The 27,460-nt window shown below is 46.0% G+C and overlaps 1 protein-coding gene across 3 annotated transcripts; it reads right to left on the reverse strand.

The window, feature by feature from the left end:
* Positions 1-942: 942 nt before the first annotated feature.
* On the reverse strand, positions 943-26,895 carry Agfg2 (ArfGAP with FG repeats 2). 3 transcript variants are annotated; one of them, XM_077105944.1, is made up of 13 exons: positions 26,541-26,895; positions 17,400-17,493; positions 16,456-16,571; positions 14,504-14,657; positions 13,814-13,979; positions 13,000-13,125; positions 12,196-12,228; positions 6,066-6,186; positions 5,778-5,866; positions 5,543-5,623; positions 4,536-4,664; positions 3,883-3,968; positions 943-3,605 (listed from the first exon to the last, which is right to left on the reverse strand). In XM_077105944.1, exons 1-13 carry the CDS (start codon positions 26,759-26,761, stop codon positions 3,546-3,548), a joined length of 1,476 nt encoding a protein of 491 aa, XP_076962059.1. In that variant the 5' UTR covers positions 26,762-26,895; the 3' UTR covers positions 943-3,545. The 3 variants fall into 3 exon arrangements, with proteins under 3 accessions (XP_076962059.1, XP_076962061.1, XP_076962060.1); XM_077105946.1 differs by lacking the exon at positions 12,196-12,228 and having other exon boundaries at positions 6,066-6,144; XM_077105945.1 differs by lacking the exon at positions 12,196-12,228.
* Between the last annotated feature and the right edge of the window lie 565 nt (positions 26,896-27,460).

Consider the following 27,460-nt stretch of genomic DNA (forward strand, 5'->3'; position numbering starts at 1 on the left):
CAGCCAAAGTCCCATCCAGGGTCAGGAAACTTCTTTGCAGATCAGCTGGTGTTGTGGGAGGCAGTGGCCACTGCCCAGAAGTGGATACTGGCCAAAGAGAGGCAAGTATGGGATGGATCCCTTAGTAGCCACACAAACAGGACTATGTTCAAGGCCAGAGGCCCCAGTGAGGCCAAGAGGCTTGATGTGGGCACCATGTGAGAAGTGACAGGGTCACAAAAGATGTCTGCACACCCCTCCCCTTCCCTTCCCAGTCTTGCTGCTACCTCAATGGCCCATGCCCCTGGTATGCTGCTGGCCTGGGAGCCCGGACTCCCCTAAGCTTGCTGCAAACCTATCCAAGGAGGCTCTCTTCATGCCTTCTTCCGGTCTCCCTCAACCAGGTCATCTTGCAACACCTGTCCTTGTGAAATCACAGTGACTGTCACACAGACAGCCCCAAACCACATTGTGTCATTGAGCCCTGGAGTGCCGGGTAAAGATAACACAGGAAGCAGCAGCAATCTGAGAGCCTGGAGAGTGGGCAAGCAATGGTGGGAGGTCACGGGAGGTAGTCAATGCCAGTGAGCTGGCCTGCTGGATACCAGGAAAAACTTGGAGTCCAACTGGTCTACACCAGTCGTCCTAGCAACAACACTGCCCTAGCCCTATTTCTCCCCAGGGACAGAAGTGGCAGAAGCTCAGCTCCACCAGGAGTGCCCCTCCCAACCTGAGGGTTCTACCTTTTTTATCCTCATCCAGGTACCATGTTCCACACCGGTGGAAGAATCTTGTTACCAGGGGGAGGAAGCCAATGGGAAGAGTTCCATGTGGGGTCTTTCTCTTCTGTGAACATGAGTGCCATAGATTTAGCCCCTCCCCACCCCTTTTGGGTCCCAGGTGGAGAGAATCCTGGGGGCTGTCCCCTGCACTCTCTCCCATAGGGACTGCCCACAGGTAACCCACTGAAAACTGGGTCCAAACCAGAGGACTGTAGGGCAGGGGCACAGTGTTGGCCAGGGGCATGTGTCAAGGGGAGGACTTGGCTAGAAGGTAAATGAGCCGGTGTGTCACTCCAGCCTCCTGCCTATGCACAGAGGGTTTAGATTTGCAGCCGTCAGGCGAGGCTGTGCAGGGAGGAATTTAGCCCAGTCATTTCAGACATTTTTTGTCAAGCCAGGGCTCTTTCCATACTTTGTCACTGGCCTGGAGAAGGAGGCTGCATGGAGGAGGGCTGGGGCTGCTCATGCCAAGGGAGGCAGCTGCACTCCTAGCCTCAGTCTGTGCCCAGAAACTTTTTGATTTTTCTGCCCTGGGCTGTAGGGCTGATCTGGCCCTGGACAGTGAGCCTGGCTAGAGTCCATGTCAGACAGAGGGACTGGAGGGATGGGAGGGCTGCAGGGAGGCCCAGAACCCATGCAGCAAGAAGGCAGTAAGAAAATCCCTGGGAGACAGCATGGTGTGCCTGAAACGCAGGCGGAAGGCCATTCAGCTCTCTTCAAACCTCAGTGTTTTTTGGAGCTAGGAAAGGGTGACTGAAGCTAAGGGGAAAATAAGCTCCAGATTTTAGCTTCTTTCTCTTGGTCCTAAGCAGAAAGAATGGGAAACAGCAGTAGGGAGGACAGAGTGATAAACAAGTGGTAGAGAAAAATACTGGGAGAACAGGAAGAGATAATTTCCATTGGAAGTAAAGGATGGGTACACCCGGGAGAGCCCCAACAAGAGAGAGGAAGGGAGAGGCTGGGTGAGTGGGGACACAGACTCAGATGGGGTGGAAATTGACTTTTGGAAAAAGGAGAAGGCCAAGCCTGGCTGGGCAAACAGCAGCAACTAGAGGTCTTTCCAGCAAATTCTGCAAAGCAAATAAACTGATGACCCAATCCCTACATTTCCTTGTTGCTGTCAGTGGAAGACCCATAGCAATCCCAAGAATGACAGCTCAAGGGCTGTTCCAGGGCAATGGTATGAGGGGAGGGGCCTTTCCTGGCCTTGGGTTAAAAACAGCAAGGCCAAGTCCTAGGCCTCAGCCTCAGAGGTGTTTACCCAGTGACTGTCTTGTCACCACATAAACAGTCCAGACACCTGGCTGTTGACACAACAGCTTGGGGTAGAAACATCTAGTGGAGGCTGATAACAGTTGGGGGTGGGGAGGGAGGCTGATGTATTCATTGGGTCCACTTCCGTCTCCAAATGGCAGTTGCCTCTTCTGGTGGGTATTGCTCCTTCACTACATCCAACAAAGCCTAATATCCGCAGGGGTTGTCCCAGGACTCCTGACATGCTCCTTCCCCTTGCTAACACAGGACTCGGGTTCAGACAGGGACTGGCTCTGTCCAGTCATGAGTCCTGTCGTCCATTAACACAGCCTGGTCATCAGCCCAGGCAGTCCAGACCGGTGGAGCCAAGTCAAGAATCAGTCAGTTGGCTGACCTGTGATCCCTCAGGATGGCCCAAAGCAAGACCAGAGAGCCATTTCCTTTACTTTCAAATGCAGTTCTTTCTAACATTGCCTGCAATGAGCTTTGGTGCAGAGATTTGGTAGGGGGTGAGGTGTGGAAAAAGAAAGGAAAACAAAACAAACAAAAAAACAAGTCCCAGTCAATTGCATGAAGCCTTTCCCTGGAAAAACCCAGGCTCTGGGGTGGTCAGGACACATGGCTGCCCTCCCCACATTTCCTGGGACCTCATTGTTGATGGCCCAGGCACAGATGGGGATTTCTCCCACTCCCCATGTTAAAGAGCTGTCTGGGAGAGGCAGCACGGCTGGGTGTGTGTCTATGTATGTGCATATATATGTGTACATATATTTATATACATAATAGGCTATATTAGAAAATTCTCTCTATGTATAAATATAAAACACTGGTATCCAAACATGACACCAACGGCTAACTAAAGTGCTTGACAGAAGTTGGGCATGTGTCAGTATGCAGGTAAAACTAGCCTCCTGAGTGCCAGGACTGGATGAGCTGGGGAAGCAAAAAAAGGAAGTGGACAGAAGCAGGTGTGGCCCCGCCAGGGCACCAAGGGCACTGGGCTGTCTGGCCGCCCTCCCACACCACTGCCATGCCTCATCTTTCCCCTGCTTTCCCCACTGCAGTAGTGTCCAGGAGGAGCACAGTGTTGGAGAGCTGGGTATGGCGCAAGCATGGGTCCTGTGGGGAAGGCCATCCAGGCCATGCCCGCGACCTCCTCGGTCTTCAGGGAGCTCCATGTATATGCCAAGGGCAGGGGAGGAGGGTTGTCTTCATAATTAATAATTTGAAAAACAACACCGCCATGGCTCCTCCAGGCCAGCCCTGCCTTCAGTCCTCCTGGGCCTCCTGCTGGGAAGGAGCTGGCAGAGGGAGAAGGGAGGAAGCTTCTGGGTGGCTGACCCAAGACAGATTCATCTGGAAGCCCCAAGCAAAGCATTAGCACCTCCACCTTCCCCAGGGCCCCTGCCCTGCAAACCAGGCCCTTTCCGGTCTCAAATCCATAGAGATGCCCACAGGCAAGTGGGCACCAGAGCTCTAGGGAACAAAGAGGCCCCAGTAAGCAGGGAAGAGGGCCCCCAAGACACAGTGCTACAAGAATGGATTTGTGGTTGGAGGTTTGGAGGCAAATGGACTCGATGAGCTTCCAGTCTAAAAAGAAAACAACAGAAAGTTATTAGATTAGGGGAGAACAGTTGTCGGCCATAGAAGAAACGCAGACATATACTTCAGGATCCCTTTCTCTCTTGAAGCTACTGTGCTGAGGAAGGGGAGAGTCGGGGAGAAGGTGCACTGGAGGGGGCAGGGCCCAGAACTGAAGCCCTATAACTGATCTCCTCCCTGGCTTGGGTGACACAGAGCTCCATGAGGAAGGGTGCACAGCTCCTTCTGGAAGGATTCTGTTCCCAGCGCCAACTGGGGCACTCACCATGAAGGGGTTGGTAGAGATCCCCGCTGGCTGGCTCAGTGGCCTCTGTCCCAGCTTGGCAGATCCTAAGTCCCCAAAGGAGGAGCCTGGTAGGCAAGAGCAGTAACTCAGCTGACAAGTCTGGACCCTCATGCTGCCGCCCCACTGTCCTGGAGGACAAAGGCTCTATTCCAAGGTGACAGCAAGAGGGGCCCTTCCAGAATTCAGAAATAAAGAACATAAAGAACATAAAGCAGTCAGGGGACAAGGGCTGTTCTGCGGCTCCCCTGGTCCCCCTACTGGTTAAAAAGGAAACTAACGCAGAGGTCTGTGGGTGGGTACAGTGGATTCTACATCCTCAGATTCAACCAAAGATTTAAAATATATATTAAAAAAATGTGCATCTGCACTGAATAGGCATAGGCATTTTTAGATTATTATTTCTTAAACTGTAGGGTAAAACAACTGTTTACACAGCATTTACATTGTATTAGGTTTTGTAAGTCATGTAGAAGTTTTGTGCAGCTACTGCCCCACTTTATATAAGGGACTTGAGCATCTGTGGATTCTGGCATCTGTAGGTGTGCTGGAACCAACCTCCAAGGACATGAAAGGTCTCAGTCCATGAAGAGTAAGCAGCAGGGGGCACAGGAGGGCACATATGGATTTCTTACCATTTTGCTGCTGAGCCAGTGAGGTTTGCGGGGGAAACAGTGTTGGGGGGAAGGTGCTGGCAAAGGCCCCCATTGGTGGCACTGGCTGGGGGAAACCAGGCCCAGCACTGCTCATCCCAAAGCCAGGCCCTGCGGAATAAGACATGAGACTCAACCAAGCGAGTTTCTTGCAGGTGGACTAAGAACAACTTTTCCCAAACCCCCCTGGTGGGAAATTGGGCACAGGATCCTTCATGAACCCCAGAACTCTGCAATTTCTCCTGCAACCTCTGAACCTGCCTTCTTCCTGCTTGTGGGGCTTGTGGCGTGGAGGGCACAGTCTTTATGAATGCAGGCACAGCAATGAATTGGGGCAGCTCTCTGTGACTACCAAACTGCACACATGAGAGTTTTTACCCTGCTCTGAGCCTTAATTCTCTCATCTCTAAAATGGACACAGCACACATCTCACAGGGCTGCCGTGAGAACTGACGGCTGTGAGCCCCTCGGCATGGCTCCACATGTGGCTCAGCTCTATAGCTGTTCCTCTCTTCCTAGCCCTGAAGCTTCAGTGAGCTAAGGACAGGGATGATCAGGAGTTAGAGGGGACAGAAGCAGAGGCTGTGGAGGGCCAGGGTAGGGAGAGCACAGGTCCTGGTTAAATGAGGGCAGACAAAAGGAGTGCACTTTCACTGGGTTTCCTGGTGACTTAGGCTTGGGGCACAAAAGGGAAAGAAGATGGTTGCCCAGAGGGACACAGGATGATGGAGCCAGGAGAAGCACTGTCACTATGAGTCAACATGAAAGCAACCTTCAGAACTGGTTCCCCTAAACCAATCCTACAGTTCTGTGACATGGGGTTTTCCTTTATCCTGCTGGGCAGCCTAGAACTGAGGGCCTGGGCCGGACGGGTAGATAGTGGCTTCAGCAGGAGTAGGGAGAGACAGTGAAAGGCGAGGGCTGGGAGTTGCAGGTGAGCTGATGCTCTGCAGAGTTTGAACAAGGCAGGGACAGTGCACATGGCTTACCTGGGGCCAGGCCATTGGGCTGGAACGGGTTGGTGGAAGGCAGCTGGAGCTGGGTGGGGGCGGTGAAAGGATTGGTGAAGGCTGCCCAGGGAGGAACCAGAGAGGTGGGAGAAAGAGACAGTTATCTTTTTTTCCTTATCCAGTGATGATGGCGTATTCCTCTAAATTTGGTGTGTGCCTCTCTCTGTCCAGCATCCCCACTCTCCTGGCCCTGGTACCCACAGACAGGACTCACCTCCAAAGGCAAGGCTTGTGTTGCTGCTGCTGCCGCTGCCAGGCGTCACAGACTGGAGGGTGGGGACCTGACCAGCCATCCCGAAGATGCTGTCATATAGGGAGAAAAGCCAGGATGCATCTCCTCCAGGACCAGGGACAAAAGGTGAGCAGGGGATCAAAGGACAAAAGCCCACGGTGCTCTCACAGACCAGAAGGGAGCATGAGGGGAGGTGAGTAGGCCAAGGGAGCAATCAGACTGGCAAAGTGCTGCTAGCTCTAAGGCGAGTCCCTCCATTTCTGGACCTACCTGCCAGGGACACCTCCAGCTGACACTCCAGGTCCCAGGAGGCTGCCCACATCTGTGAGGCTGTTGGGCTGGCTGGCAGCTGCAAGAGGAGCGGCAGCAAATGGAGCTGACTGGCTACTCCCTGGGCAACCACAGGAGAGAAAAGGCAGGATTTGGGTAAGGAATAAAGGGCAGAAGAAGAGATGGAGATGGGCTGTTTTGGAGTGGGGTGGAGGGATGACAGGAGGGCATCCTGGCTTCTTGGAGCCAGCCCATTTTCCACAGACCACCAAACTTGGGAGACTTGTCTCCCACTGAGAGTTCTGGGCAGTGGCAGCCCAGCCCTCCTGAAGCTCCCTAGCATGTGACACCTCCACTGTGAGAAGAAAATAATTTGTCCTGTGTCAGGCCTTCCTCCCTCCTCCTCTAGTTTGGCTGACACATCCCAGATGGAAAAATCTGTCCCTTCCTCAAACCAGCATTTTTCTTCATTGACATGTCACATGAAGGAGCAAGCCGAGGCACTGTGAAGGACAGCAAGTCTGGAGCACACTCAGGAGCTGTGCAGGGACTGTGCACATGCCACCAGAGCTGATAAGCAGAGTCTCCAACCGTAGCACTCTCCCATCCAGCTGCCCCCGCAGAAGGCCCCTGACTGACGCCCTGAGCTTGGGTGCACTGCTCACAAACAGGGCCAGGCCAACCGAGAGGCTCTCCTGTCCCCCCACATCTTTACAGCCAATGAGAAGCAGCACAGAGGGTAAGGCCCACATGGAAACCTTAGAGAGCACGAGGACCAAGAGTCCTGGTGATTCCAAGTAATCTTATCTCAGGGGGAGCCCCCTGGCCCAAGTCCCAGTAATTTCCCAAAAATTTCCTTGTCTGTATTCAGACTTATCTATATATATATCGTGGGACCCTGGTGATCACTGTGGGCTGCTGTAAAGGTAAACTGTGGCCACAAATGCAAAAAGGCTTTATTTTTAGTGTGCTGGAAGACTCATTACTACTGAAGCAAAATCCACTTTACCAAGTGTCCACTGCATGACAGTGTCCAGTACTTGAGGACTGAATATTTGAATGGGTAGTCAGAAGAACTGGAGTCTAGACATGGCTCTGCCATTTGCTGTGACTCTGGCAAACCATCCCCTTCTCCTGAGCCTATTTGTTTTCTTGCCCTCTCATACTGTGTCCATAAAGACCCTGTGAGATATGTGAAAGGATTTTGAAATCTGTGAAGTATAACTCAAATGCAAGGCACTATCTATCATACCTATGACAGAAATAACCACTTCCAGGAGCAGAGGCAAACACATGATGGCTATTTCAGATGGAAATCCACGAGAACAAGGGCCTCCTTGAACCTTTTTGGACTAGGGCCTCAAAGATAGGCCCCATCCATGGTCATGGCCACTAACTCCTGCTCACCCTGGGGTCAACAGAAGACTCTCTGTGGATGGGCCTTCCCTGACCCCTGGTTTGATCTTGGTTTTCTTCTCATAGAACTTTTTTTTTTTTTTTTTGGGGGGGGGGACGGGGGTTACCAGGGATTGAACTCAGGGGCACTCAACCACTGAGCCACATCTCTAGTCCTTTTTTTTTTTTTTTTTTTTTTTTAAGAGACAGGGTCTCACTGAGTTGCTGAGCACCTCGCTGTTGCTGAAGCTGGCTGTGAACTTGAGATCTTCCTGTCTTAGCCTTCCAAGCTGCTGGGATTACAGATGTGCACCACTGTGTCCAGAATCTCATAGAACCTTTTTCCTTTGGAGCACTCAACATATTTATAGTGATATGCATTTATTTCTATATCAATTGTGTTCCTCACTAGAGCAATTTCATTGGTAGGAATTTTCTTACAAATACAACTTGCAAATGTGCAAAGCATAACACATGTAGGATAATTATTAAGTGTAGCACTAATTAGTAGCAAAACCATCACAAATATTCATCAACAAGGGACTAATTAGATGAAACATGACATATATATACTATAATAGAGTATTATGCAGTTATAAAAAATAAGGAGGGGCTAGGGGTGTAGTCTAGTGGTAAAGTGCTTGCCTGGCATGCATGAGGTCCTGGATTCAATCCCTAGGACCACAAAAAATAAAGAAAGACAAGTTTACCAACTGGGAATTCTTAAAAAAAATAAAAAGAATAAAAAGGTCTGTGGAGATGTAGCTCCATGGTAGAATGTGTGTCTAGCTTGAGACCCTGGACTTGATCCTCACCACCATCAAAAATAAAATATAAAAATAAAAAAAGAATAAGGAAGCTCTTAATGTATTGTCAAAAAAGATTTAATTGTACTGTTAGGTTAAAAAAATCAAGGTGTGGAATACTATGTATATTATGCCTTCAAACATATTAAAACTTGGGCTGGGGCTGCAGCTCAGTGGTAGAGTACCTGCTTTACACGTGTGAGGCACTGGGTTCAATCCTCAGCACCAAATAACAATGAATAAATAAAGATATTGTGTCTATCTACAACTAGAAAAAATATCTTAAAAAATGTATAAAAAAATGGAAAATCAGGAAGATAAAAAAGTAAATAAGTCTACAGACTCCTCTTTCCAGAGGCACAGTTACAGAAAGCAAGCAAGAATGTAGAGATGGTGTGGTTAAGGCTGTAGAAATATTATGTAGGATGGAAAACTAAATATCTGTAGGAAAAAAGGAAAGGACCAGAAAAAGTGATGGGGAAACTCAGGTAAGATGGCCGATGGGACAAAACCCTGTAGAAAGTGGGTAAGGACAAGGGGGTAACATTTGCAAACGGAGACATCTGTTTTTCCTGACAGACAAGAGGAAAAAAAAAGGGAAAGGGAAAAATAAAGACTCAAGGCAAAGGAAAGGCAAAGCCAGGCTGGCTCCCAAATCTTCACTGCTCCCTGGCCCCTATGACCACAGCCTGATTTCTCATCAGCACAGTTTTGGGTCTTTCTGAATGCCTCAGAACTGTAATTTGAATCTCTATGCTCTTCCTCTGCTAAAGGCTGTGTTTATCCTTCTGGAGGGGAGCTTCCCTGTGCCAGGCATTTGGCATAAATGACAATACCTAGCAGTTCAGAAAGGAGCAGGGGTGACAAGATGTCTATGCCTACCTGTAACCAGTCCTGGAGAACAGCTTCATCTTCCTGAGTGTCAGTGCCTCCTTGGCCACCTCCCTCACAAATGCTCAGGCTTTCTAGATGAACAAGTTACAGCTCCCAGCTTCCTCCCAGGCAAGGCTATAATGCCACTGTGTACAGTTGGCCATCCAGCCTCTGACCCCAGGATGTAAGGCAGGTGAAGTTCTACTGATTCTCCAGGCCCCAGCCTTTCCCTTGCCTGATTCAGAGTAAATGGACTTCCCAGCAAACCCAGCTCCCTCTCCTCAGTGAGATTCTTTGGCACTGTCCTGGGTCCTCAAGTTTCTAGAGCTTTCCCCAGTGAGGACCAGGCCTTCCACTCTACCAGGTTGGGAGAGGCTCAGCTCCTGCCAGGCTGCAGGCTTGCTGTGCCTCACTGTGGACACTAGGGGGCAGAGCTGGCCCTAACCCAGGTGGCTTCAGGACCCTGCACACACGGGGGCATTTTTACAAATGAAGCCACTTTGGGCTGGGGATGTGGCTCAAGCGGTAGCGCGCTTGCCTGGCATGCGTGCTGCCCAGGTTCGATCCTCAGCACCACATATAAACAAAGATGTTGTGTCCGCCATAAAACTAAAAAATAAATATTAAAACTATCTCTCTCTCTCTCACTTTTCTCTTTAAAACAAACAAACAAACAAACAAACAAAAAACAAATGAAGCCACCTGAAAGTGATAGTGAGCCCTTGTGCACATATCACATGCTGCTTATATACTCACAGAGCCTCAACTCCATGCAGCTTGATTTCTACACATTTGCCTTAGAAGGGTTTTAGGGAAATTGCAGTTTTAGAAATCTCACCTCTCCATACTGCTCCTCAGAAATATAAAATTAAAATCAGGCTTGTCAAAAGAGACATTCACCTCAAAATCTCTTTTCCTACTCCATTCCCAATCATGTTTTTTTATTTTTCCCCCCAGTGCTAGGGATGTAACCCAGGACCTCATACAGGTAGGTAAGAGCAATACTTTTTTTTTTTTTTAGATATTTTATTTTTTAGTTGAACACAATACCTTTATTTTGTTTATTTATTTTTATGTGGTGCTGAGGATCAAACCTAGGACCTTGTGGGTGCTAGGTGAGCGCTCTAACCGCTGAGCCACAACCCCAGCCCCAAGAGCAATACTTTATTATGTCACATTCATAGGCACACTCTTGTATGGGTTGGCAGAAAGTGAATGGATTTTGCCACTTATCAGCATTTGGTTTTAGCCAAGTTATTGGCCAGAGTGAGCTAATTTCCTCAACTGCAAAGTGGAAATCTTTCCTTCCTCCTGACATACTATGTGAATGCTCCAGGTCATAGCAAGATCTTTGAAAATGTTGATTGGCCCTGGGTTTGGCTACAGAGTGTCTGCTTTTTTGAGACAACTAGATACTGGACAAAAGGTTCACTGCCTGGGACAGCTGTGGGACTGCTGAGGTCTTCTTTCTCTCTGGATCTGTCTCATAAGCTTTGTCTTTGTCTGTCTTTAAAGCAATCAATTAGGGGCTGGGGATGTGGCTCAAGCGGTAGTGCGCTCGCCTGGCATGCGTGCGGCCCAGGTTCGATCCTCAGCACCACATACAAACAAAGATGTTGTGTCCGCCGAAAACTAAAAAAAAAATAAATATAAAAAAAATTCTCTCTCTCTCTCTCTCACACACTCTTTAAATAAATAAAGCAATCAATTATGCTAGGAAGGCATTTCTTCTGAAGGGGCCAGTTTAAAAACATCCTTGGGTTAGGAGTATAGCTCAGTGATGCAGCGTGTGCTTAGCATGTGTGAGGCCCTGGGTTCAATCCTCAGCATCACTAGAATAATAAATAAATAAATAAAATAAAATAAGAAGCAACCTCCTCTAGGCTGTTACATCTAGTGCTCCCATTCCCTTTCTCTTGCTAAACTGGATATTCCTATGTCAATTACACTGTGGCCAACAGTGCCCAAAAGGTCCATTTTTCCCCACATAATACTGGCCAATATCAATCTTTAAAAATTTTGCCAATATAATATGAAAAATTATCTTATCCTTCTTTGTTAGGTTGAGGATTATTTTCACATTTTTTTTTTCTGAGTATCATCTGTTTGTATCTCTTAGCCATCTTCCTATTCTTTCTTTCTTTCTTACAGAAGCTTAACAAATACTTCATGGATATTAACTTTTGTCTGTTTTCCATATTATATCTTCTTTCTATCTGTTCCATGCCTTGAAGTTTTTTTTTAAGAGCATCTTCCATCACACAGAAAGTGACCTATGTGGAGTTCCAGTGGGGTAGTCAGCACACGGTACTTATAAGAAAGTGACCTATACTATTTCTCTGTTGGAATTTATGGAGATTTTTGCTTCCTAGTACATGGTCAAATTATAAAAGGGTCATATATTTAACAATAAAACATATTTTGGGCTAGGGATGCAGTTCAGTGGTAGAGTGCATGCCACCACCATAAAAAGAAGAAAAGAAAGTATCTACAGGTTACAAAGTTCTACTTATATTCTTCTTTCTTGCTTGCTTATTTATCAATGTTATCTATCTTGTGAGAGTATATTATAGTCTCCTACTGCATTGGTTTATTAAATGTGTCTAATAGTTTTTACTTTGTGAATCTCAAGGTTATACTGTCAGTTACTTTAAGGGCATGATTATAAGAACGTCTTTATGAATTTTAATTTAATTGACAATTTTAATTTTTATCAATATAAAATGTCTCCATTAAAAAATAAAAAACAAAAACAACACAGCAATTCTCAGTGACACAGTGGAAGGCTGTGGGCAAAGTGAGAGTCAAGAAGTCACAGCTCTGCCACTCTGCAGGCTCCACAATCAGGTAAACTGCTTCACTGCCTCATCTATAAAGTGGCTCAATTTTATGACTTTTTGGGTTTTGTGGGACTGGGAATTGAACCTAGGGTCCCATGTACGCTAAGCATATGCTCTACCATTGAGCTATATCCATTTTAAAAGGACACTCTCAGACTTCAAAACTCTATGATCAGAGGACCCTGGGTAGGCTGTAGGGTGGGAAGTATAACTTACCAAAGCTGCAGCTTCCAGTTAGCATCCGACTGGCTGGCATTGAGAGTGGAGAAGGGGAAGGGAGGTTAGAGGAAAGGAGAAAGAGAGGGTGTGTCACTAGCTTGTCCCCCAACATCTGGTCTCTACAGCACCCCAGATGCCCTCTCTTGTGCCCAGGATGTCTAAAAGAATGACAGTCTGAAGGCTACAAAGACTGATGCCTGGGGACTTTCGGAGGAACAAATGTTTTAAAGAGTCTTGAGAATCTCCTGCATAAGAACCAAAGTTAACAGTCCTTTGCTCTTAGAAGAATGGGTGAGGACTTCTGGAGAAAAATCTGTTTTCCATGTTATAGCTTCTCCCTGTCCCTTTCATGCTTTCTTATTTAAAACATCTTTTATCACATAGAAAATGATCTACACAGAGCTCCAGTGGCATAAGTAGTAAGAAAGTGAACTTGACCCAGCCCCTTGACAGGATATGGCACAAAAAATCAGAGCACTTTAGAGAAAAGGTCCTGTCTTTACTCAATTTTTCTTCAACTTAGGTCTTCCAACTTCCCAGTCAGATATTTTCCAAGGTAGAAAATGTACAGCCCCTGCAGCAACTGCAGCCACTTTCCTTACATGAAGAACAGAACCAGAGCACCCCCTCTCCCTGACAGGCATGTGTCAGACCACACTCGTCCTCTCCTAGAGTTGCTTCTCTGTGCTGCTTCCTTTGCACAGTTCTTTTTATCAGCAGGAATGTGAATGAAGGGTGATGTATGGATGTGGACGGCTGATGCTGTTGGAAGACAGAAAGGAAACTGATGGGACAGTTTACCTGCTGGGGTTGGCTGGGTCTGGAACGGGGACTGGCCCGCTGGAGGGAGGCTTCCGAAGGCAGAGGAGCCAGGGCTGCTGCCAAAGGCATCAAAGTTGGCAAACCCTCCATGGGTAGGTGTCTGGACTAGGCAGAGGGAATATAAAGGTTATGTGAAGAAAAAGCATATGCATGTCTACATAATGTGTGTGCTAATTCTAAAGACCAGAGATTGCTCTTACAGGACATCTGCCTTTCCACAGGTTCTCTTCAGAGGGAAACAGAAGGAGTCTGGGGCTGAGAACTAGACCCACGTGGGGAAAGGGGCATCCAGAAGCCTCCAAGTTCATTCCCTATCATCTTTTATCCTCACTCCATGACTTTTTTTTAAGGGCCTAGTTTATGGCAGGATCATGTGAAAGAATTTTTTTGGTGGGGCAAGGGGCTTGAAAAAGCAAAAGGAAGACTAGAATCGCTTTGTTCAACCCTCTACTAGCTATTGCTGGTGTCTGGGAAGAAGGCAAGGAAAAGGAACATGCTAATCCCTTTCCTTCCATCTTTATAAAAAGAGAAAGAAATAAAAAGGCTCCTCTAGTGTTCTTAAGGAGGTGCAAGGGGCCTCCAGCTGCAATGCTTCATGGCTACACTCCTGAATGGAATCCCTGCCTCACTATTCCACCTGAATCCTTCCATCCAGGCTGCTTCAGAATGACCATCACATGCTTTGGTGTGGAGAGATCTAGAACCACAGGAAATCTGGGCACCCCAAGGGACTAAATGTCTTGTGTTATAGGTGTATATATTATAAGGGGTGCTCGTCACAGGTTCCACTTACCCCCAAAGGCTGGGAATGCCGCAAAAGAAGGTGCTGCCTGGGGAGCAGCAAAAGGGTCTCCACCGATGTCAGCCAGCAGGTCGATGCTGGCTTTCTTGGTGCAAGAATGAGGAGGAGGCTGGGAGGTCCGGGCCTGGGCTGGCCGAGCCTGAGATTGGCTGACAGACTTGGAGAAGAATTGCATATGGCATTTAGATAGAACCCAGACCCCTCTATGACTCCCCAGGAAGCCCCCAGACTGGCAAGTGGAGAGAGCAGAGAGTGAGCGCCTCCTCTCAACTGAGAGGCTTCCCGGCAGAAGCCTCAGCTCCTCTCATAACTCAAATCATCCTTTTTTTCTCAGTACAACCATTCCCAGAACCACATATTTTATTTAACTTTAGTCAAGTTATCCTGCAATAAACATGAATGTCTCCGACAGTGCCCTGGAGCTGCTGCCTCATCTTTCCAGGTACTAGAAGCAGTATCCTAGCCCCCACTCTGTTCCTCAGAGGGAATGGTCAGGATTGGAGATGAAACTGACTTCCCTAAATACCACTTCATGTTGGGCTCTGTCTTCCAAAAGACAGGATGGCCAGAGGTGACAGATGCAAGCTATAGGTAACAGCAGGGAAATGAAACCCCTGTCTCAAGTCTGCCCTGTCTAACCCAAATCTCAGCGTAAACCTGAAGGGCAGTTCTGAGAGTTACCTGGCTTGAAGTGGAGGCAGCATCCGAGAGAGGTGGCACAGGATCCCCCAGAAGTGTTCGCAGGGGCTTCCCTTCTGGGATGGAACCCTGGACGGGGGTGGAGGCACTGCCTTTGGTATAAGTGGGCCCCTTGACTTGGTCTGGGGGGACATACCTTTGAGGAAAAATAGACTGTAAAGAGAGAGCTAAAACCTTGGACCATGCTCAACTTAAGTGCTTAGGAAAACACAGGTAATAGGGGTCAAAGGTCTCTTATTTTTTCTCTATTGATCACCTTTTTGTGGGTAAAGGGAATTCAGCAACTTAGTAAAGTTCTGCCTCTTTCTTGATCTTGTCCTTGAGCATATCATTTTCCCCCCCATATTGGGGATTGAACCCAGGGGGACTCTACCACTGAACTACATTCCCAGTCCCTTTTATTTTTATTTATTTTGAGACAGGGTCTTGCTAAGTTGCTGAGGTTGGCCTTGAACTTGGAATCTTCCTGCCTCAGCCTCCTGAGTTGTTGGGATTGCCCTGGCTGCCCCTTAGCACTTTGATGCTCATTGTTTCTGCAGGAACACAGAGTTTACTCTAGGTTGTGTCTCCTTCTCCTCCTCCTCTCCCCGTCCTCTTTTTTTTTTTTTTTAAATAATATTATTTTTAGTTGTAGTTGGACACAATACCTTTATTTTATTTATTTATTTTTATGTGGTGCTGAGGATCAAACCCAGTGCCTTGCACGTGCTAGGTGAGCACTCTACCACTGAGCCACAACCCCAGCCCCACCCCCCTCCTATTTTGACATCTCAAACCATGCATGTTTCAAGTAATAATACATTCAATAATGCTGATGGGCCTATTTTTCAATTTCTGATTCAAGATCACCCTTTTTACTTTCTGGATATTTCTTCAGATTCTTCCTTCTCAAGCCCACAGAAAAGGTGTCAATATCTCATCCTTTTAGTGCTCACAATCCTGTCCTCCAGCTCATGTTACTTCTGATAAAAATCCCCTCCTACCATAGCACAAGCAGTCCCTGCTCAGTAAGCATCTAATTCTGAGATACTCCAATGAGGAACTCAAAATGTAGTTTTATCCATGTCAGTCTCCCTTCTCTCTGCATTTTCTTCTCCACCTACTAGTTACCCTAACTATATATAAATGCCAATGAGCAACAAGAGGAGAGAAAACCTGGGGATAAAAAAGGCAAGGGAGAATGGAGATGATGTTTTCCTCATTAGGAAAACTGAATACCCATAAACCATGGGTAAGATGATTGATGAAAAGCATAAAGCTACAGGATGTGTAGCTTGCAACCATCTCTCCCCATATAAAGATCAGTGGAGTTATAAAAACTAGCTCACACTTCTACAAGCCCACCTCCTTGCTCTACAAGCTACAGTCTCCCCAAAAGAGGAGACATCAAAATTGCTGGGTTGGGAGCTATATTTGATGTGAGCCAAAAGCGATTGGGTTGGGAGCTGATGACAAGATGTCCTTTCATGTTAATATATTATTTTGAAGCCAGAATTTAGCCCTGATTGAATCTGAGTGGAACCCAAATCTAGCTTTTTTTTTGGTACTGGGAATAAAACCCAGGGTGCTTTACCACTGACCTACATGCCTAGCCCTATTAATTAAACTATTTATTTATTTATTTATTTTTGGTAATGAGGACTGAAACCAGAGCTCATTACCACTGAGTCACATCCCCAGACCCCCTCCCCTTTTTTTGAGACAGGGTCTCTCTCGCTAAGTTGCACAAGCTGGCCTTGACTTTGTGATCTTCCTGCTTCTGCCTCCCAAATCGCTAGATTATACACCTCCCAAATTGCTGGGATTATAGACATGTGCCACCATACCCAGCCCAAACCTAGCTTTAATTCTAAATTCTACTTTGGACATTGGAAGGTCAGATGAAACACATCTTAGACTCATGTTTCCACAGCAATCTCTTTCCTCTTTCTTACCATCTTTTCTTCTCGTATTTTTCCTGGAGAAACTCCTTCACCTTCTGAGGATCTCTAGAGTCTGGTATTAAAGATGTCCGAGCATCAAAAAGACCCAGCCAAATCTTTCTGCAAACCTGAAGGAATAGAGCCAGGTGACAGAGAAAATGGAGCAGAGTAACTGAAATATGAAAAGATGTATCTTTCATTGATATACCACTTTCAATGTCTTCGTCAATAAATATTTACTGAGCATTGTCACAGTGCTAGGATCTAACAAATAAGACATAATTTCTATCCTCACAAAGTCTGTGATCTAATGGGGGAGGTCATATCTTAAATAAATAAAAAATAAACTTCTAATTACATATTGTGATGCACAATAAAAAAGGAAAATAGCCATAAGAATTATAGAAAACTAAATTTGGGTGGGGATGAGATCAGAGAGAATTTTCAGAGCCCTTGATATTCCTGTCTAAGTAAGCTAATCACCTGCAAGTTAGAAGTACTGCTCAAATCAAAGACAGCAACTTTCCAATTGGCAGATTTAGCCTAGGAAGGGGTTTAACTTACTTTCAAGTAAATGACATAGACTTAAACCCAGGTAGTCAAGGCTCAAGGCAGCAGAGCAACCCCAGCTCCACTAGGAGGGGCTGGCCCATCAACTCTGAATGCACCACAGATTGCTAACTGCCCCATCCCCATTGCCCAGGGGCAACCCCTACAGAGACACTGCTCCTCTCCCCCCCACCTCACACTCCTCAAAAGGGACAAACCACAATTTACATAACTAAGATTCTTTAAATTCATGAATATACATATACAAGAAATCTCACACACTAAAAAATTAAGAGAGACTTGACCTCAAAAGAAAACTGTGGGGTTTTTTCTATACTTGAGGACAAGCTCCGTGGGTAGACACCGGCAACTATCACCATCTAACCATTCCCTCGGTGAGAGCTCACCTCATTTCCATGAGATTGTAGAAATACTACTTCAGGCTCCGTGAAAGTTGTCATGGAGATGGACTTGACACGATGAGGGGGGTTCAGGCCTCTCCTGTGGGGTAGAAATAGAAAGCAAGAGAAGTATAATGCAGTTAGCACTGCAGGTCTGCTTATGAGAAGAGGGGGAGGGAGGAAGAAGAAGCAACAGCATAAAAGTTAGGCTCAGACAGAAAGAGCCCCCACCCAGACCTGGGGCTGTGGAGCTCAGTAGTACAGCACTTGCCTAGCATGCATCAGGCCACGGGTTTGATCCCAAGCATGGGGTGAAGAGATAAGAACCTCATTCAAAGCTGCTTCTTAATTCCAAGAAAGAAGGAACATAAGAATGTTTTGGAAGCCTTGAATGAGAGACAGGGAAGAGTTAGGGACATATTGTGACCTAATCATTTTAGAGAGGAAAAAGCAGAGTCTGCCCTCCAGAAACAGCTTCCTGTAGCCTGGCTCAAGTCCCAACAGGCTAAGGCGCTACCTCCAAGAACTCAGGCATGTGATTATGTCCCATCTCCTGTTTTGCCATTGTTTCAAAGATAGGGCATATCCCAAGGTCCCAGAGACTATGAAAATATAAACCCCTCAATGATGAGGGAAGGCAAAAATGAAAGCCCACAACTATTCCTGATATGGTGACCAGAATCCCTAAGCCAGTTGCCTCTCCTGGGCTCCACAAAAGGGTGGTGTGCTGGGGGGTATAAGAAGGGACTCTCTCTTTCAGGAAGCCATCTTTGAGAAAAGGAATATTCCAGATTGTCTAGATCTATTCAAAAAGCAAGAAGAAGTCATATTCAACCATGGGATGTGAGGATGGCACTGGCCAGAATGTATATCCTGTAGAGATGCTTTGTGCTTGCTCTGTGTTTTCTATTAACTCCCAGGGGGTCTAGTTCCATCCTATAGAAAATACAGCAGGAAAGGCTTCCTTACCTCTACTCAATTAGTCTCTGGAGTATTCTAATAGGGAAACTTGGGGCTAAGCCAGCTGGGGCTTCATGGGTTCGCCTTTCCTTACACCTTAAGTTTTACTCTAGTCTAGACCTTCCGCCCTCATTATGCTAAAACACAACTAGCCAAACCCAAACAAATGAACCTGACCTGGGAGTGAAAGATCAGACACAAGCAGGAAAGAGGGTCACAGTGGATGAGACCTCTTTGAACTTTAAGAAACCGGGCAAATCAAGAAGTTAGAATTAAAAAGTCAGCTGGCCCTCCGTTACCATGGGTTCTGCATGCATGCCTTTAACCAACTGTGGATTTAAAATATTTGGGGAAAAATTTGCGTTTGAACTGAACATGTACAGACTTTTTTTTATTATTATTATAATTCCCTAAGCACTACAGGAGAACAACTATTTATGTAGATAGCTTTTATATTGTATCAGGTATTATGAGTAATCTAGAGATAATTTAAAATATACAGGAGGATGTGCGTAGGTTCTATGCAAATAGTTTGCCATTTTATATAAGGGTTGGGGAATCTTCCCCTCACAGATACCGAGGGATGACCATAAAACTGGAATAGGGTCCCAGCTAATGTCCTCAGGAAAACAAAGGGAGAAGAAATAGATAAGGCCATTTACCAAAGGGAAATCCTGAAAATTCATAAAGAAGGTGGAAAAACATGTTCACGCTCACAGGTGCACACACAGAACAAAGGTGCTCCTGACGAGTCTGTGAGAATGGCAGAGAACCTGTCAGTGTAATGACAGGAGAGGGGCGGGGAGTGGGACAGATGACACAGTACAGAGTGAACAGTGAAGGGCGGCTTCTCTTTTGGATGATAAATTACTCATTAAGGAATTCTAACAAAGGACAGGACACAGGAGGCTTCAGCGGAGATCATTTTCAACAATTCTGCTGCTAGACTTTCAAGTAAAGGGTCTCAAAATGCCCTTAGAAAAGACAAGCAATATCAAAGCTGACTGATGCCCTAAGGAAACAAGAGCAGGAGAGCCAAAAGGAAGGCTTTAGTCGGACACAGCAAACTCAAAACAACAGCTCTTTTTTCCTCCCTAATACTGGGATTGAACCCAGGGCCTCGTACATGCCAGACAAGGGTTCCACCACTGTGTGCCTCCCCAGCCTCTTTTTGCTTCCCCCCTCCCCAAGACAGAGACTTGCTAGCTGCTCAGCCTGGTGTTAAACTTGGATCCTTCTGCCTTAGCCTTCCAGTTGCTGGTATTACATGTGTGCACCAAACAATCCCTCTTAAATATGATCTTCCCTGAAGACTCACAGTCACATTTCTGAGATAGTCCAATTTTTTCTCCTAAGGCCTCTCTTGCTACTGGCTCAGCCTGATTTCATTTTTAATTCTAGCCAGGCTGCTTTTATACTCTTTCCATTGCTTCTTCTCACCTTAACCACTAGGCTTCTCTGGTTCAGAATGCCCTGCCTTTTGAAGTCTGGCCAGAGTTGACTTCACTGTGCCTATGAACCTGGTCCTTTCCTCTTCACCTCCCACTAACAAATATTTGCTTTGCACAGACACAGGTCTGTGCACATGGTAGGCACTTTGGGGGATACACAAAATATCAGGACCTAGTTTTTGACCCCCAGGAGCTTACAAGAAGGACTTGAGAAGCCTGCATACAAGTATTTTTTTACAGTGTAGGACGCTATTCAGTCAGACACTGACAGATTAGGAAGAATGTATCTCCAGGACACAGCAGTGCGAGAAGAAAGAGAAATGGTCATGGGAATGGTAATACATGTTATGTTTACATTAGAAAAACAGATCCTAAGCCTATCACATGAAGGTCACTGACATTTCCTGAAAGGACAACCAGGAACTGTTAGCAAAATATAAACAGGGAGGTGCGCTTCCTTGTCAGGGGGAGGAGGGGAGCTCACCCAGCCATCATTCAAAAGGGGATGCTTAGAACAACAGAACTTCTTATGGCTGAGCTTAAAAGAGTTGTTTTTTTTTTTTTGTGGGGGGGCAGGGGGCGTGGAGATGGGGGATGATGGGATGAAGGAAAGGCAGAGAAAGTAAGAAGTGATTTAAGTGCTTTAGACCAAATGAATCTGATGGAACAGGATGTTTCCACAGCACAGTACAAAAAGCACTGCTCTGACCTTGATGTTTGTAGACTGGATTATGTATAACCAGAGCCACAGTTTGGGGGCAGGGAGAATTCTCTACAAGGCAACACTCTGCAGCTCAGGAAGAGGGCCTAGTTACATGGCTTATGAGTCAGAGTATTTCTTTCTGAATCATAGGGAAGCCATTGCTGGCTGAGAGACACAATTTAGAAATGAACCCTCTCCTGCCAGCAGCTGAAAGCAAATGGTCTAGGTGTGCTGCATTTTGTTGGGTACATACCAGGGCTATGCAATTGGCCAGATGTGAGTCACTGGCTTGGAATTAAACAGATCCAACCTTCTGATATATACCCAGTGTCCCCAACAAAATTCTCAGGTTCTTCCTCAAAGAAGAAAGTTAGAAGAAGGCGTTGCCCTTCTGTTATCACAGCAGATCCTTTCTGTTACTTTTACCCTGGAGGTGCTAGGCAAAAACAGATATCAATTTGTCCAGAATAAGGCACATTTTTCCAATTGAAAGCAAGCATATTACTGGGACTCAAGCCTTAAGCTAGTTGTGCTGTCTTTATCTACTTTAGTTTCTTTTTCACTAGGCTCCTTGCAACATTTGAAGTACTCTGAAATACTTGGCAAGTCTTGCCCCTGTAAATTCTAATCTGCCCAATTCTCTTTCCTTCTCTCGCCTCTCCCTTGGTTCCATGAAGCATACAACCATTTCCACAAATACCACACCTTTTGCTTTTCCTGTGGTCATCACCCTCAAGCCGGCCTATATTTTGCTTCGATCTGGCTCCATAAAAGCATCAAACCTGCTCAGCTGCTCAGATAAGAAGGTTCTGCCAGGTCAACAATGGAAAAAAACAGTTCCACCCAGCACCCAAGTTCTTTTATTTGTGCCAAATTTGAACTTGGGAATTCCTCACCTTTTAATATTTGTGTTCAAATCCATATACCCTAGAATGGGTTTCTCTGTTCCTGGGATTCCACTCCTCTGCCTAAGCAGATGACAGCTAAACCATTTAGCTTCTCGGACTCAAACTACTAAGAGTCCCTGTTAGAGACTTTGAAAAGTTCCAAATAGAAGGCTTTTCTTTTAATTTGCTCCAGGGTCAATATCACTAATTTTAGGGAAACTTTTTCTAATCTCAATTTTGCTCCAACCCATTTCCTTTGTTATTCCTCAGCAGAAATAATAAACAGCTCTCCTATTGGGCAGAGCCTGGTAGAGGCCTGATAGTATTACCAGCTATGTTCCTCTTTAGTCTCAATTCCAAAACATTTTTACATGTTCTCATTTCCCCTTCTTCTTTTCATATCTTTCGGTAATTTGTTACTTCCTTGGGGCTTTTCTGGTTGTTCATGGGCCCCTATAATAAAGTGCCTAAATCAGTCATTTAGTAGCCTGCCCAGTGCATTTCTGCCAGCAGAGGTGAATATAAAAGGTGAGGGAGGTAGGGAGGGAGCAAAGAGACTCATTAGGCGCAAGGTATATGTACACCTCCTCAACCCAGAAAGATGTAAAATTACTGAATTATTGAACAACATACTACACCTTTCCTTCCATGGAGATACAAATACTTCAACTCATAACTACTAGTAATAAGCCAGACAGGGAAACTAAGGCACAAGTAGAGTAGGAATCTGTTAGTTATATAAACAGTTGTCAAGTACATCTCTTGACACCTAGCCTGGAGCTCTACCCACCTTAAGTTGATTTCCATTATTAAAGTAAAGTTGGGCAGAAGTAGAAGGGATAAGTCTCCATTATTGAGACCCAAGGGACTAGAGGAGGACCAAACAACCAGGTCATGGAAGCATGTCATACTTGGCTGAAAAAAAAATGGGTGTCAAAGTCAGTGACCATCCCTGATGTCAACAAGACCACAGGCCTCGGTGTCCATTTTCTTTCTGAAGAATAGTCTTTTATCCACAGAGGTAATCAGATAAACCGGAAACAAGAAAGAATATTCAAAGCATTACTTTGAAATAGATGCTTTTTTAGTAGCAATTTCTACCCCATATAAAGCATTAAATGGCAGGCTCATCCTCTAGTAGAGGAGTTGAAATTGTAACTAAATAAATAAGCATATGGGAAAATTAAAAGGATCTGAATCCAGGTTAAGGAAATTAGGTATTGGAAGAAAACCAAATCAATAAAACTAGGTCAAATTTGGGACCTACAATTGTGGCAGCACATATGTAAATTTAGAAACAACAGAAACTAGCAGCCTCTCTCAGGCCCTCACACCAACACTATAGGTTTTTCCTAAAGTTGAAAAAATATTTCCCATTAAAAAAGAGCAAGAATGAGCTCATTCACGCAGGGATGAAGGCAGAGTCATACCCACCCACCAATATTAAAATGTGGATTTTTCTTCAGATCTTAGGAAATTCAACTTTGGCTGGAACAGTCAGCTTTGCTCCATCAGCCAAACCAGCCAGCTGAGACCCCTGGCAGTTCTGCTCACTGCCCTCAGAAGATGCCCTCTTCCTAAGAGATAGACATATTTGTAACACAGTCAACAGAAAATTTGGCCTTCAAAATAAAGCCAATCCTGCTGTCTTCTTTCTTTGGCTGGGTTGCTGAGGATGGTATTTAAAAAATGTCCCTTCAAAATGCCCCTCATTTTAACAAAGAATATTCTCTTTGCATCATATCTCAATGTGAGCTCCTATCACTCTCTAACCCAACTAAGCTTTATCTTACTTCAAAGCACTTACCACTACCTACAATTATATATAGAAGGACTTCCTTTTCTTTTTTGTCTTTTTTTTGAACTGGGGGTTGAACCCAGGGCTTTGCAAATGCAAGGTAGATGCTTTGCCACTGAGCAACATCCCAGCCCAGAACTTCTTTATGGCCTCCACTAGGAAGCAAACTACATGAAGATGGAGGTTTTGCGGCTACCGTTATCTCCAAAACCTAAAACATTGATAGGGACTCAAGAAATATTTGTCAGTTAACTGAATGAATAAATGTGCAGGTTGTTGGCTTACCATAAATTTCACTTCCCACTACCACAAAATTCTAATCTATGTCAATCAACACATGGACTTAAGATGCTAACTGGTCTTCGTGTTACTATGGACCAGGACTCTTCATTGTCTGCTGGACTATGTGCCCGCTTCGCTTGGCAGCCAGAAAAAGGCATCCCCTGCCTCACATATTCTGTATACCTGCCAGCTCCTAGCCCTTCCCATAGCAGGGACAAGGTAATACTTTAAGATCCCTGTAAAAGGTTTGTATGCCTTACCCTAGTCCATGCTAATCAGAAATCCAATTTCTAATAAGAAGTTCCACCACAGCCTGGGCAAACAGTCATAGCCTGGGGAACTCCAGCTCTCTTAAGAGTTTTCCCTGATATTTCTCTCCTTCTTATCTCACCATGTCTTCAGTTCAGCCTTATTCATTGGCCCAGTCTCTTGATCCTTCACTCAACTCTTACTTCCTGCTAACAAAGTGTTGTCCTCACTTCTCATTTCCTAACTTCCAAAATATGTTCTCTAAAGTCTACTGTCTCCAGAATTCATTCCTTCAGTAATTCTCATAAAGTTTTACCAAAATACGTCCTTTCTAGAAATTCTTTTTGCAGTACTAGGGATTGAACTCAGTAGTGCTCTACCACTGAGCTACATCCTCAGCCATTAATTTTTGTATTTTGAGAGTGTCTCACTAAGTTGCTGAGATTGGCCTGGAACTTGCCATTCTTTTGCCTCAGCCTCCTGAGTTGCTGGGGTTATAGGCATACACTGTCATGCCTGGGCTTAGAATTTCCTGAATCTTTTTTTTTTTTAAACATATTTTTTAAAGATGGGCACAATATCTTTTTATTTATTTATTTATTTATTTATGTGGTGCTGAGGATCGAACCCAGTACCTCACAAGTGCGAGGCAAGCCCTCTACCGCTGAGCTATAACCCCAGCCCCAGAATTTCCTGAATCTTCAAAAGGGTTAGTTGATTCTTCCTATTTGGTCCCACAGGAATGTATATCCCTAAGGAGTTTCACTCAGTTTGAGGTTCATACATTCCAGAGAGATACAGGCCTCCTTAGATAATTCCCTGTTAAACTATCAATCCTTAGGCCATAGCCACCTCCATCTAGCGTATGCCCTGATCACTGGCATCTGACTTTTCATTAGTGAGACCCACAATTTTCAGAACCTTACCACTTTCAGAACCTTACCACCAGGAGGAAAAGTGGTAAGGTTCTGAAAATTGTGCATCGATATTTAAGGAGTTAACATTTCCACCAAAAGAAATCAGGTTTTTAATGTGGCCCAGATCCCTTGGCCTTCCTTCTGTCCTGATTGAGGGATATTCATTACAGAAGTGAAAAGTTATTTGTGGAATACTTAAATCAAGATCTAGAAGATGATAATGATGTGAGAGCAGTGCCTATTTATTCAGACTTTTATCTTCCATGCCATCACCACTAACCAAGAAATGGATTAACACCATTTCCTGATATTTTCTTCCAATACCTAGCTCTTGGGGACCATCCATGTTATCCCCCCTATTTTCCTTTATTTCTTCCCAGACCTTCTAATCCAATTTTCCTTTTCATAACAGCATCTTCAGGAATCAGCCCTTTCTCTTTCTACATTATGCTACAAAAATAATTCCAAAACTTTCCTCCTTGTCTTCACAGAGTATTTGTCTCAGTCTCAAGTCTCTACTCTCTTACTTCATTTGAGAATCTATCTCATGGCACACTCCTTTTGGGGTTCTAAATTATTGTCCCAAGAGTCACAATGGCTTTTACTCAGACCAAAATGAAGTTCATCCTTACAATATATGAGTGAGGATGATCGGAACATATAAATGTGACAAAGGAGGTAAAACAAAGTAGAGAAATAGTTCCAAACAGTATCTTAGGTTTCCAGAAATTCCTCATTTCTGGTCTGCCATAATCATAACTAATATCAAACAATAAGTGCTGAAAACAACAACCCCCATATGGCACTGGAAAAGTTACTAAACCTCTTTGCTTCTGTTCTCCCATCTGTCATGCAAGAACAATACTGCTTATTTTTTTGGCTCCTAAAGGTGTAAGAGCAAGGAAAGCTTTTCTTGTTTAGAAAACAACATATATTAATACTAAAAAAAAGGCAAAATAAATCCCTTGGAAAACTTATAAAAAAACAATGAATGGTATCAGATGTTAATCAAGCATCTAATCAGATCATTCGATGGGGTGAAGGAACATTACTATACAAGCAGAAATCTGGGCTAGAACTGAAGCTAAAAGTATCTCTGGCATGATCAAATACAGTGTCAGTGTCAAGGGTAGCATTACAAACCCTCCCCAATTTAGAAAGAGTTGACTAGATGCAGGCAAACAAAAAGGTGTAAATGATTATATTTAAGGATGTCTCATCCCATACTTTTTGAAAAAGTTAAGCTCTCTACGACGGTAACCCTCTGGTTCTCAACCAATGAGATTTCGTAAGAAGTCAACCTTCTGGGTAGTATTCCAAAGCTCTGCAAGATTAGGTCTGCACTTGAACCCTGGACCCTGGCTCCCTATCTGATACTATCTCTAGGCCGGGTTAACTCACCTATTTTCAACTGGTTCCTGCATCTGACACTTCAGGAGGGGCACAAGCCAGAAGGGGGGGGGGAAGGCACTATTCATCTTGAGTCCAGCTTTTCCTACCTTTTTGCCTTCCACCTACAAGAAGTTTCCTTTAAAGGTGTATGCCATTTTCTGGCCCTTTAAATCCCTACTCCATTAGCTCACCCCAGGTTCCCTCAATTCTCCACACCTGCAGCTCGCCTCACCTCCTTCAGGGAATTTCTCCATCGTCTCGGGGTGTCCTTCCTCAGCCCCCACCCTTCTCTCAGCAACGCGACTCCAGCTTGCTCTTCTCTCCCCTGTGCTTCCCTTCCCAACACCTCTGCAGCAGACGACCCTCTCACCGTGTCGGGCGCGACTGTGTCCTCCCCCGCCGTCCTCGCCCCTCGGAGCTGGGCCTCCCCGACCACCTGGGATCCCCGTGGTCCCCCGGGCTGGCTCTCTGCCCTTGCTCCCTGTCCTCCCCCCGCCGGTCCACTCACAGGAGGCCGGAGCAGGTGGTGCAGACGAAGCTGCCCACGGTGATATCCACGTAGGTGACCCCGCGCTGGGCGCACTCGAAGCAGTGGCGGTTCCCGGCCTGGCTGCAGGCACCCAGCTCCCGCACCCGCCGGCACCACACCTCCGAGGCCGCCTCCGCCTCCGCCTTTCCCCCGCCGACTCCGCCACCCGGGCCTGGGCCCTTTTTGGCCGCCATCACCATCGCTGCCCACCTCCCTCCGACCTCCTCCCCACAACTCGGCAATCGCTCCTTCAACCACTGCCACCTTCCCGCCTCCGCCGCCTTCGCACGCCCGGCAACCCTGACAGAAGCTCAGGAGCCGGCGGCGTCCGCGCGAGACTCCACCGCCCCCTGCCTCGCCTGTCCTGCACGCTGATTGGCTAATCTTCTCCCACCTCCTCACTATGATTGGTCCGAGCTGGGACAGCCTCCGGTTGCCGGAGCCTCCAAAGCCACGCCCCACTGCCTTCAGGCCTCAAGCTTCTCCCATTGGCCCGCAGAGACCCCGGCTGCAAGAACTGTGCGTGCCCTCTTCTTGTCCCCGCCCACTCTCGCCACTGTCTCCACCGGGGCCCGCCTCCCGGTTTCGCTTTGCGACTTCTCCGCTCTAGGGTTCCTACGCTAACTCTGATTGGCTGTCGAGGTCTCAAAGTTAGCGCGCGAGGTAGAGGAGGTGTTCTGCGCTTGCGCAAATCTAGTCCTGCGGACTGTGATAATTGCCGCCAAATTTCAAAGTCTTGCTCTAGGCTGCGCAGAATGACACGCATAACAGGAAAGTGACCATATGAGGGGGAGAGAGGAAAGGAGGAGGGAGAAGGAAAGAGAGTGCTTTAATAATGCTATTTCGTGTATTCCTGCCCAAAGTCATAGGTGGGATACTAATTTTACAGATTAAATCGT

This window comes from Callospermophilus lateralis, chromosome 19 (genome assembly GCF_048772815.1).
Source record: "Callospermophilus lateralis isolate mCalLat2 chromosome 19, mCalLat2.hap1, whole genome shotgun sequence".
NCBI classification, from domain to species: domain Eukaryota; kingdom Metazoa; phylum Chordata; class Mammalia; order Rodentia; family Sciuridae; genus Callospermophilus; species Callospermophilus lateralis.

What these genes read in the sequence shown, in the direction of transcription:
- Agfg2 (XM_077105944.1), bottom strand. Translation starts at nt 26,761, where the DNA reads ATGGTGATGGCGGCCAAAAAGGGCCCAGGCCCGGGTGGCGGAGTCGGC. An exon ending in GACCCAGCCAACCCCAGCAG is followed by an intron (nt 12,229 to 12,999) that starts GTAAACTGTCCC and finishes TCTCAATGCCAG; the next exon opens with CCAGTCGGATGCTAACTGGA. An exon ending in AACTGGAAGCTGCAGCTTTG is followed by an intron (nt 6,187 to 12,195) that starts GTAAGTTATACT and finishes GTGGTTGCCCAG; the next exon opens with GGAGTAGCCAGTCAGCTCCA.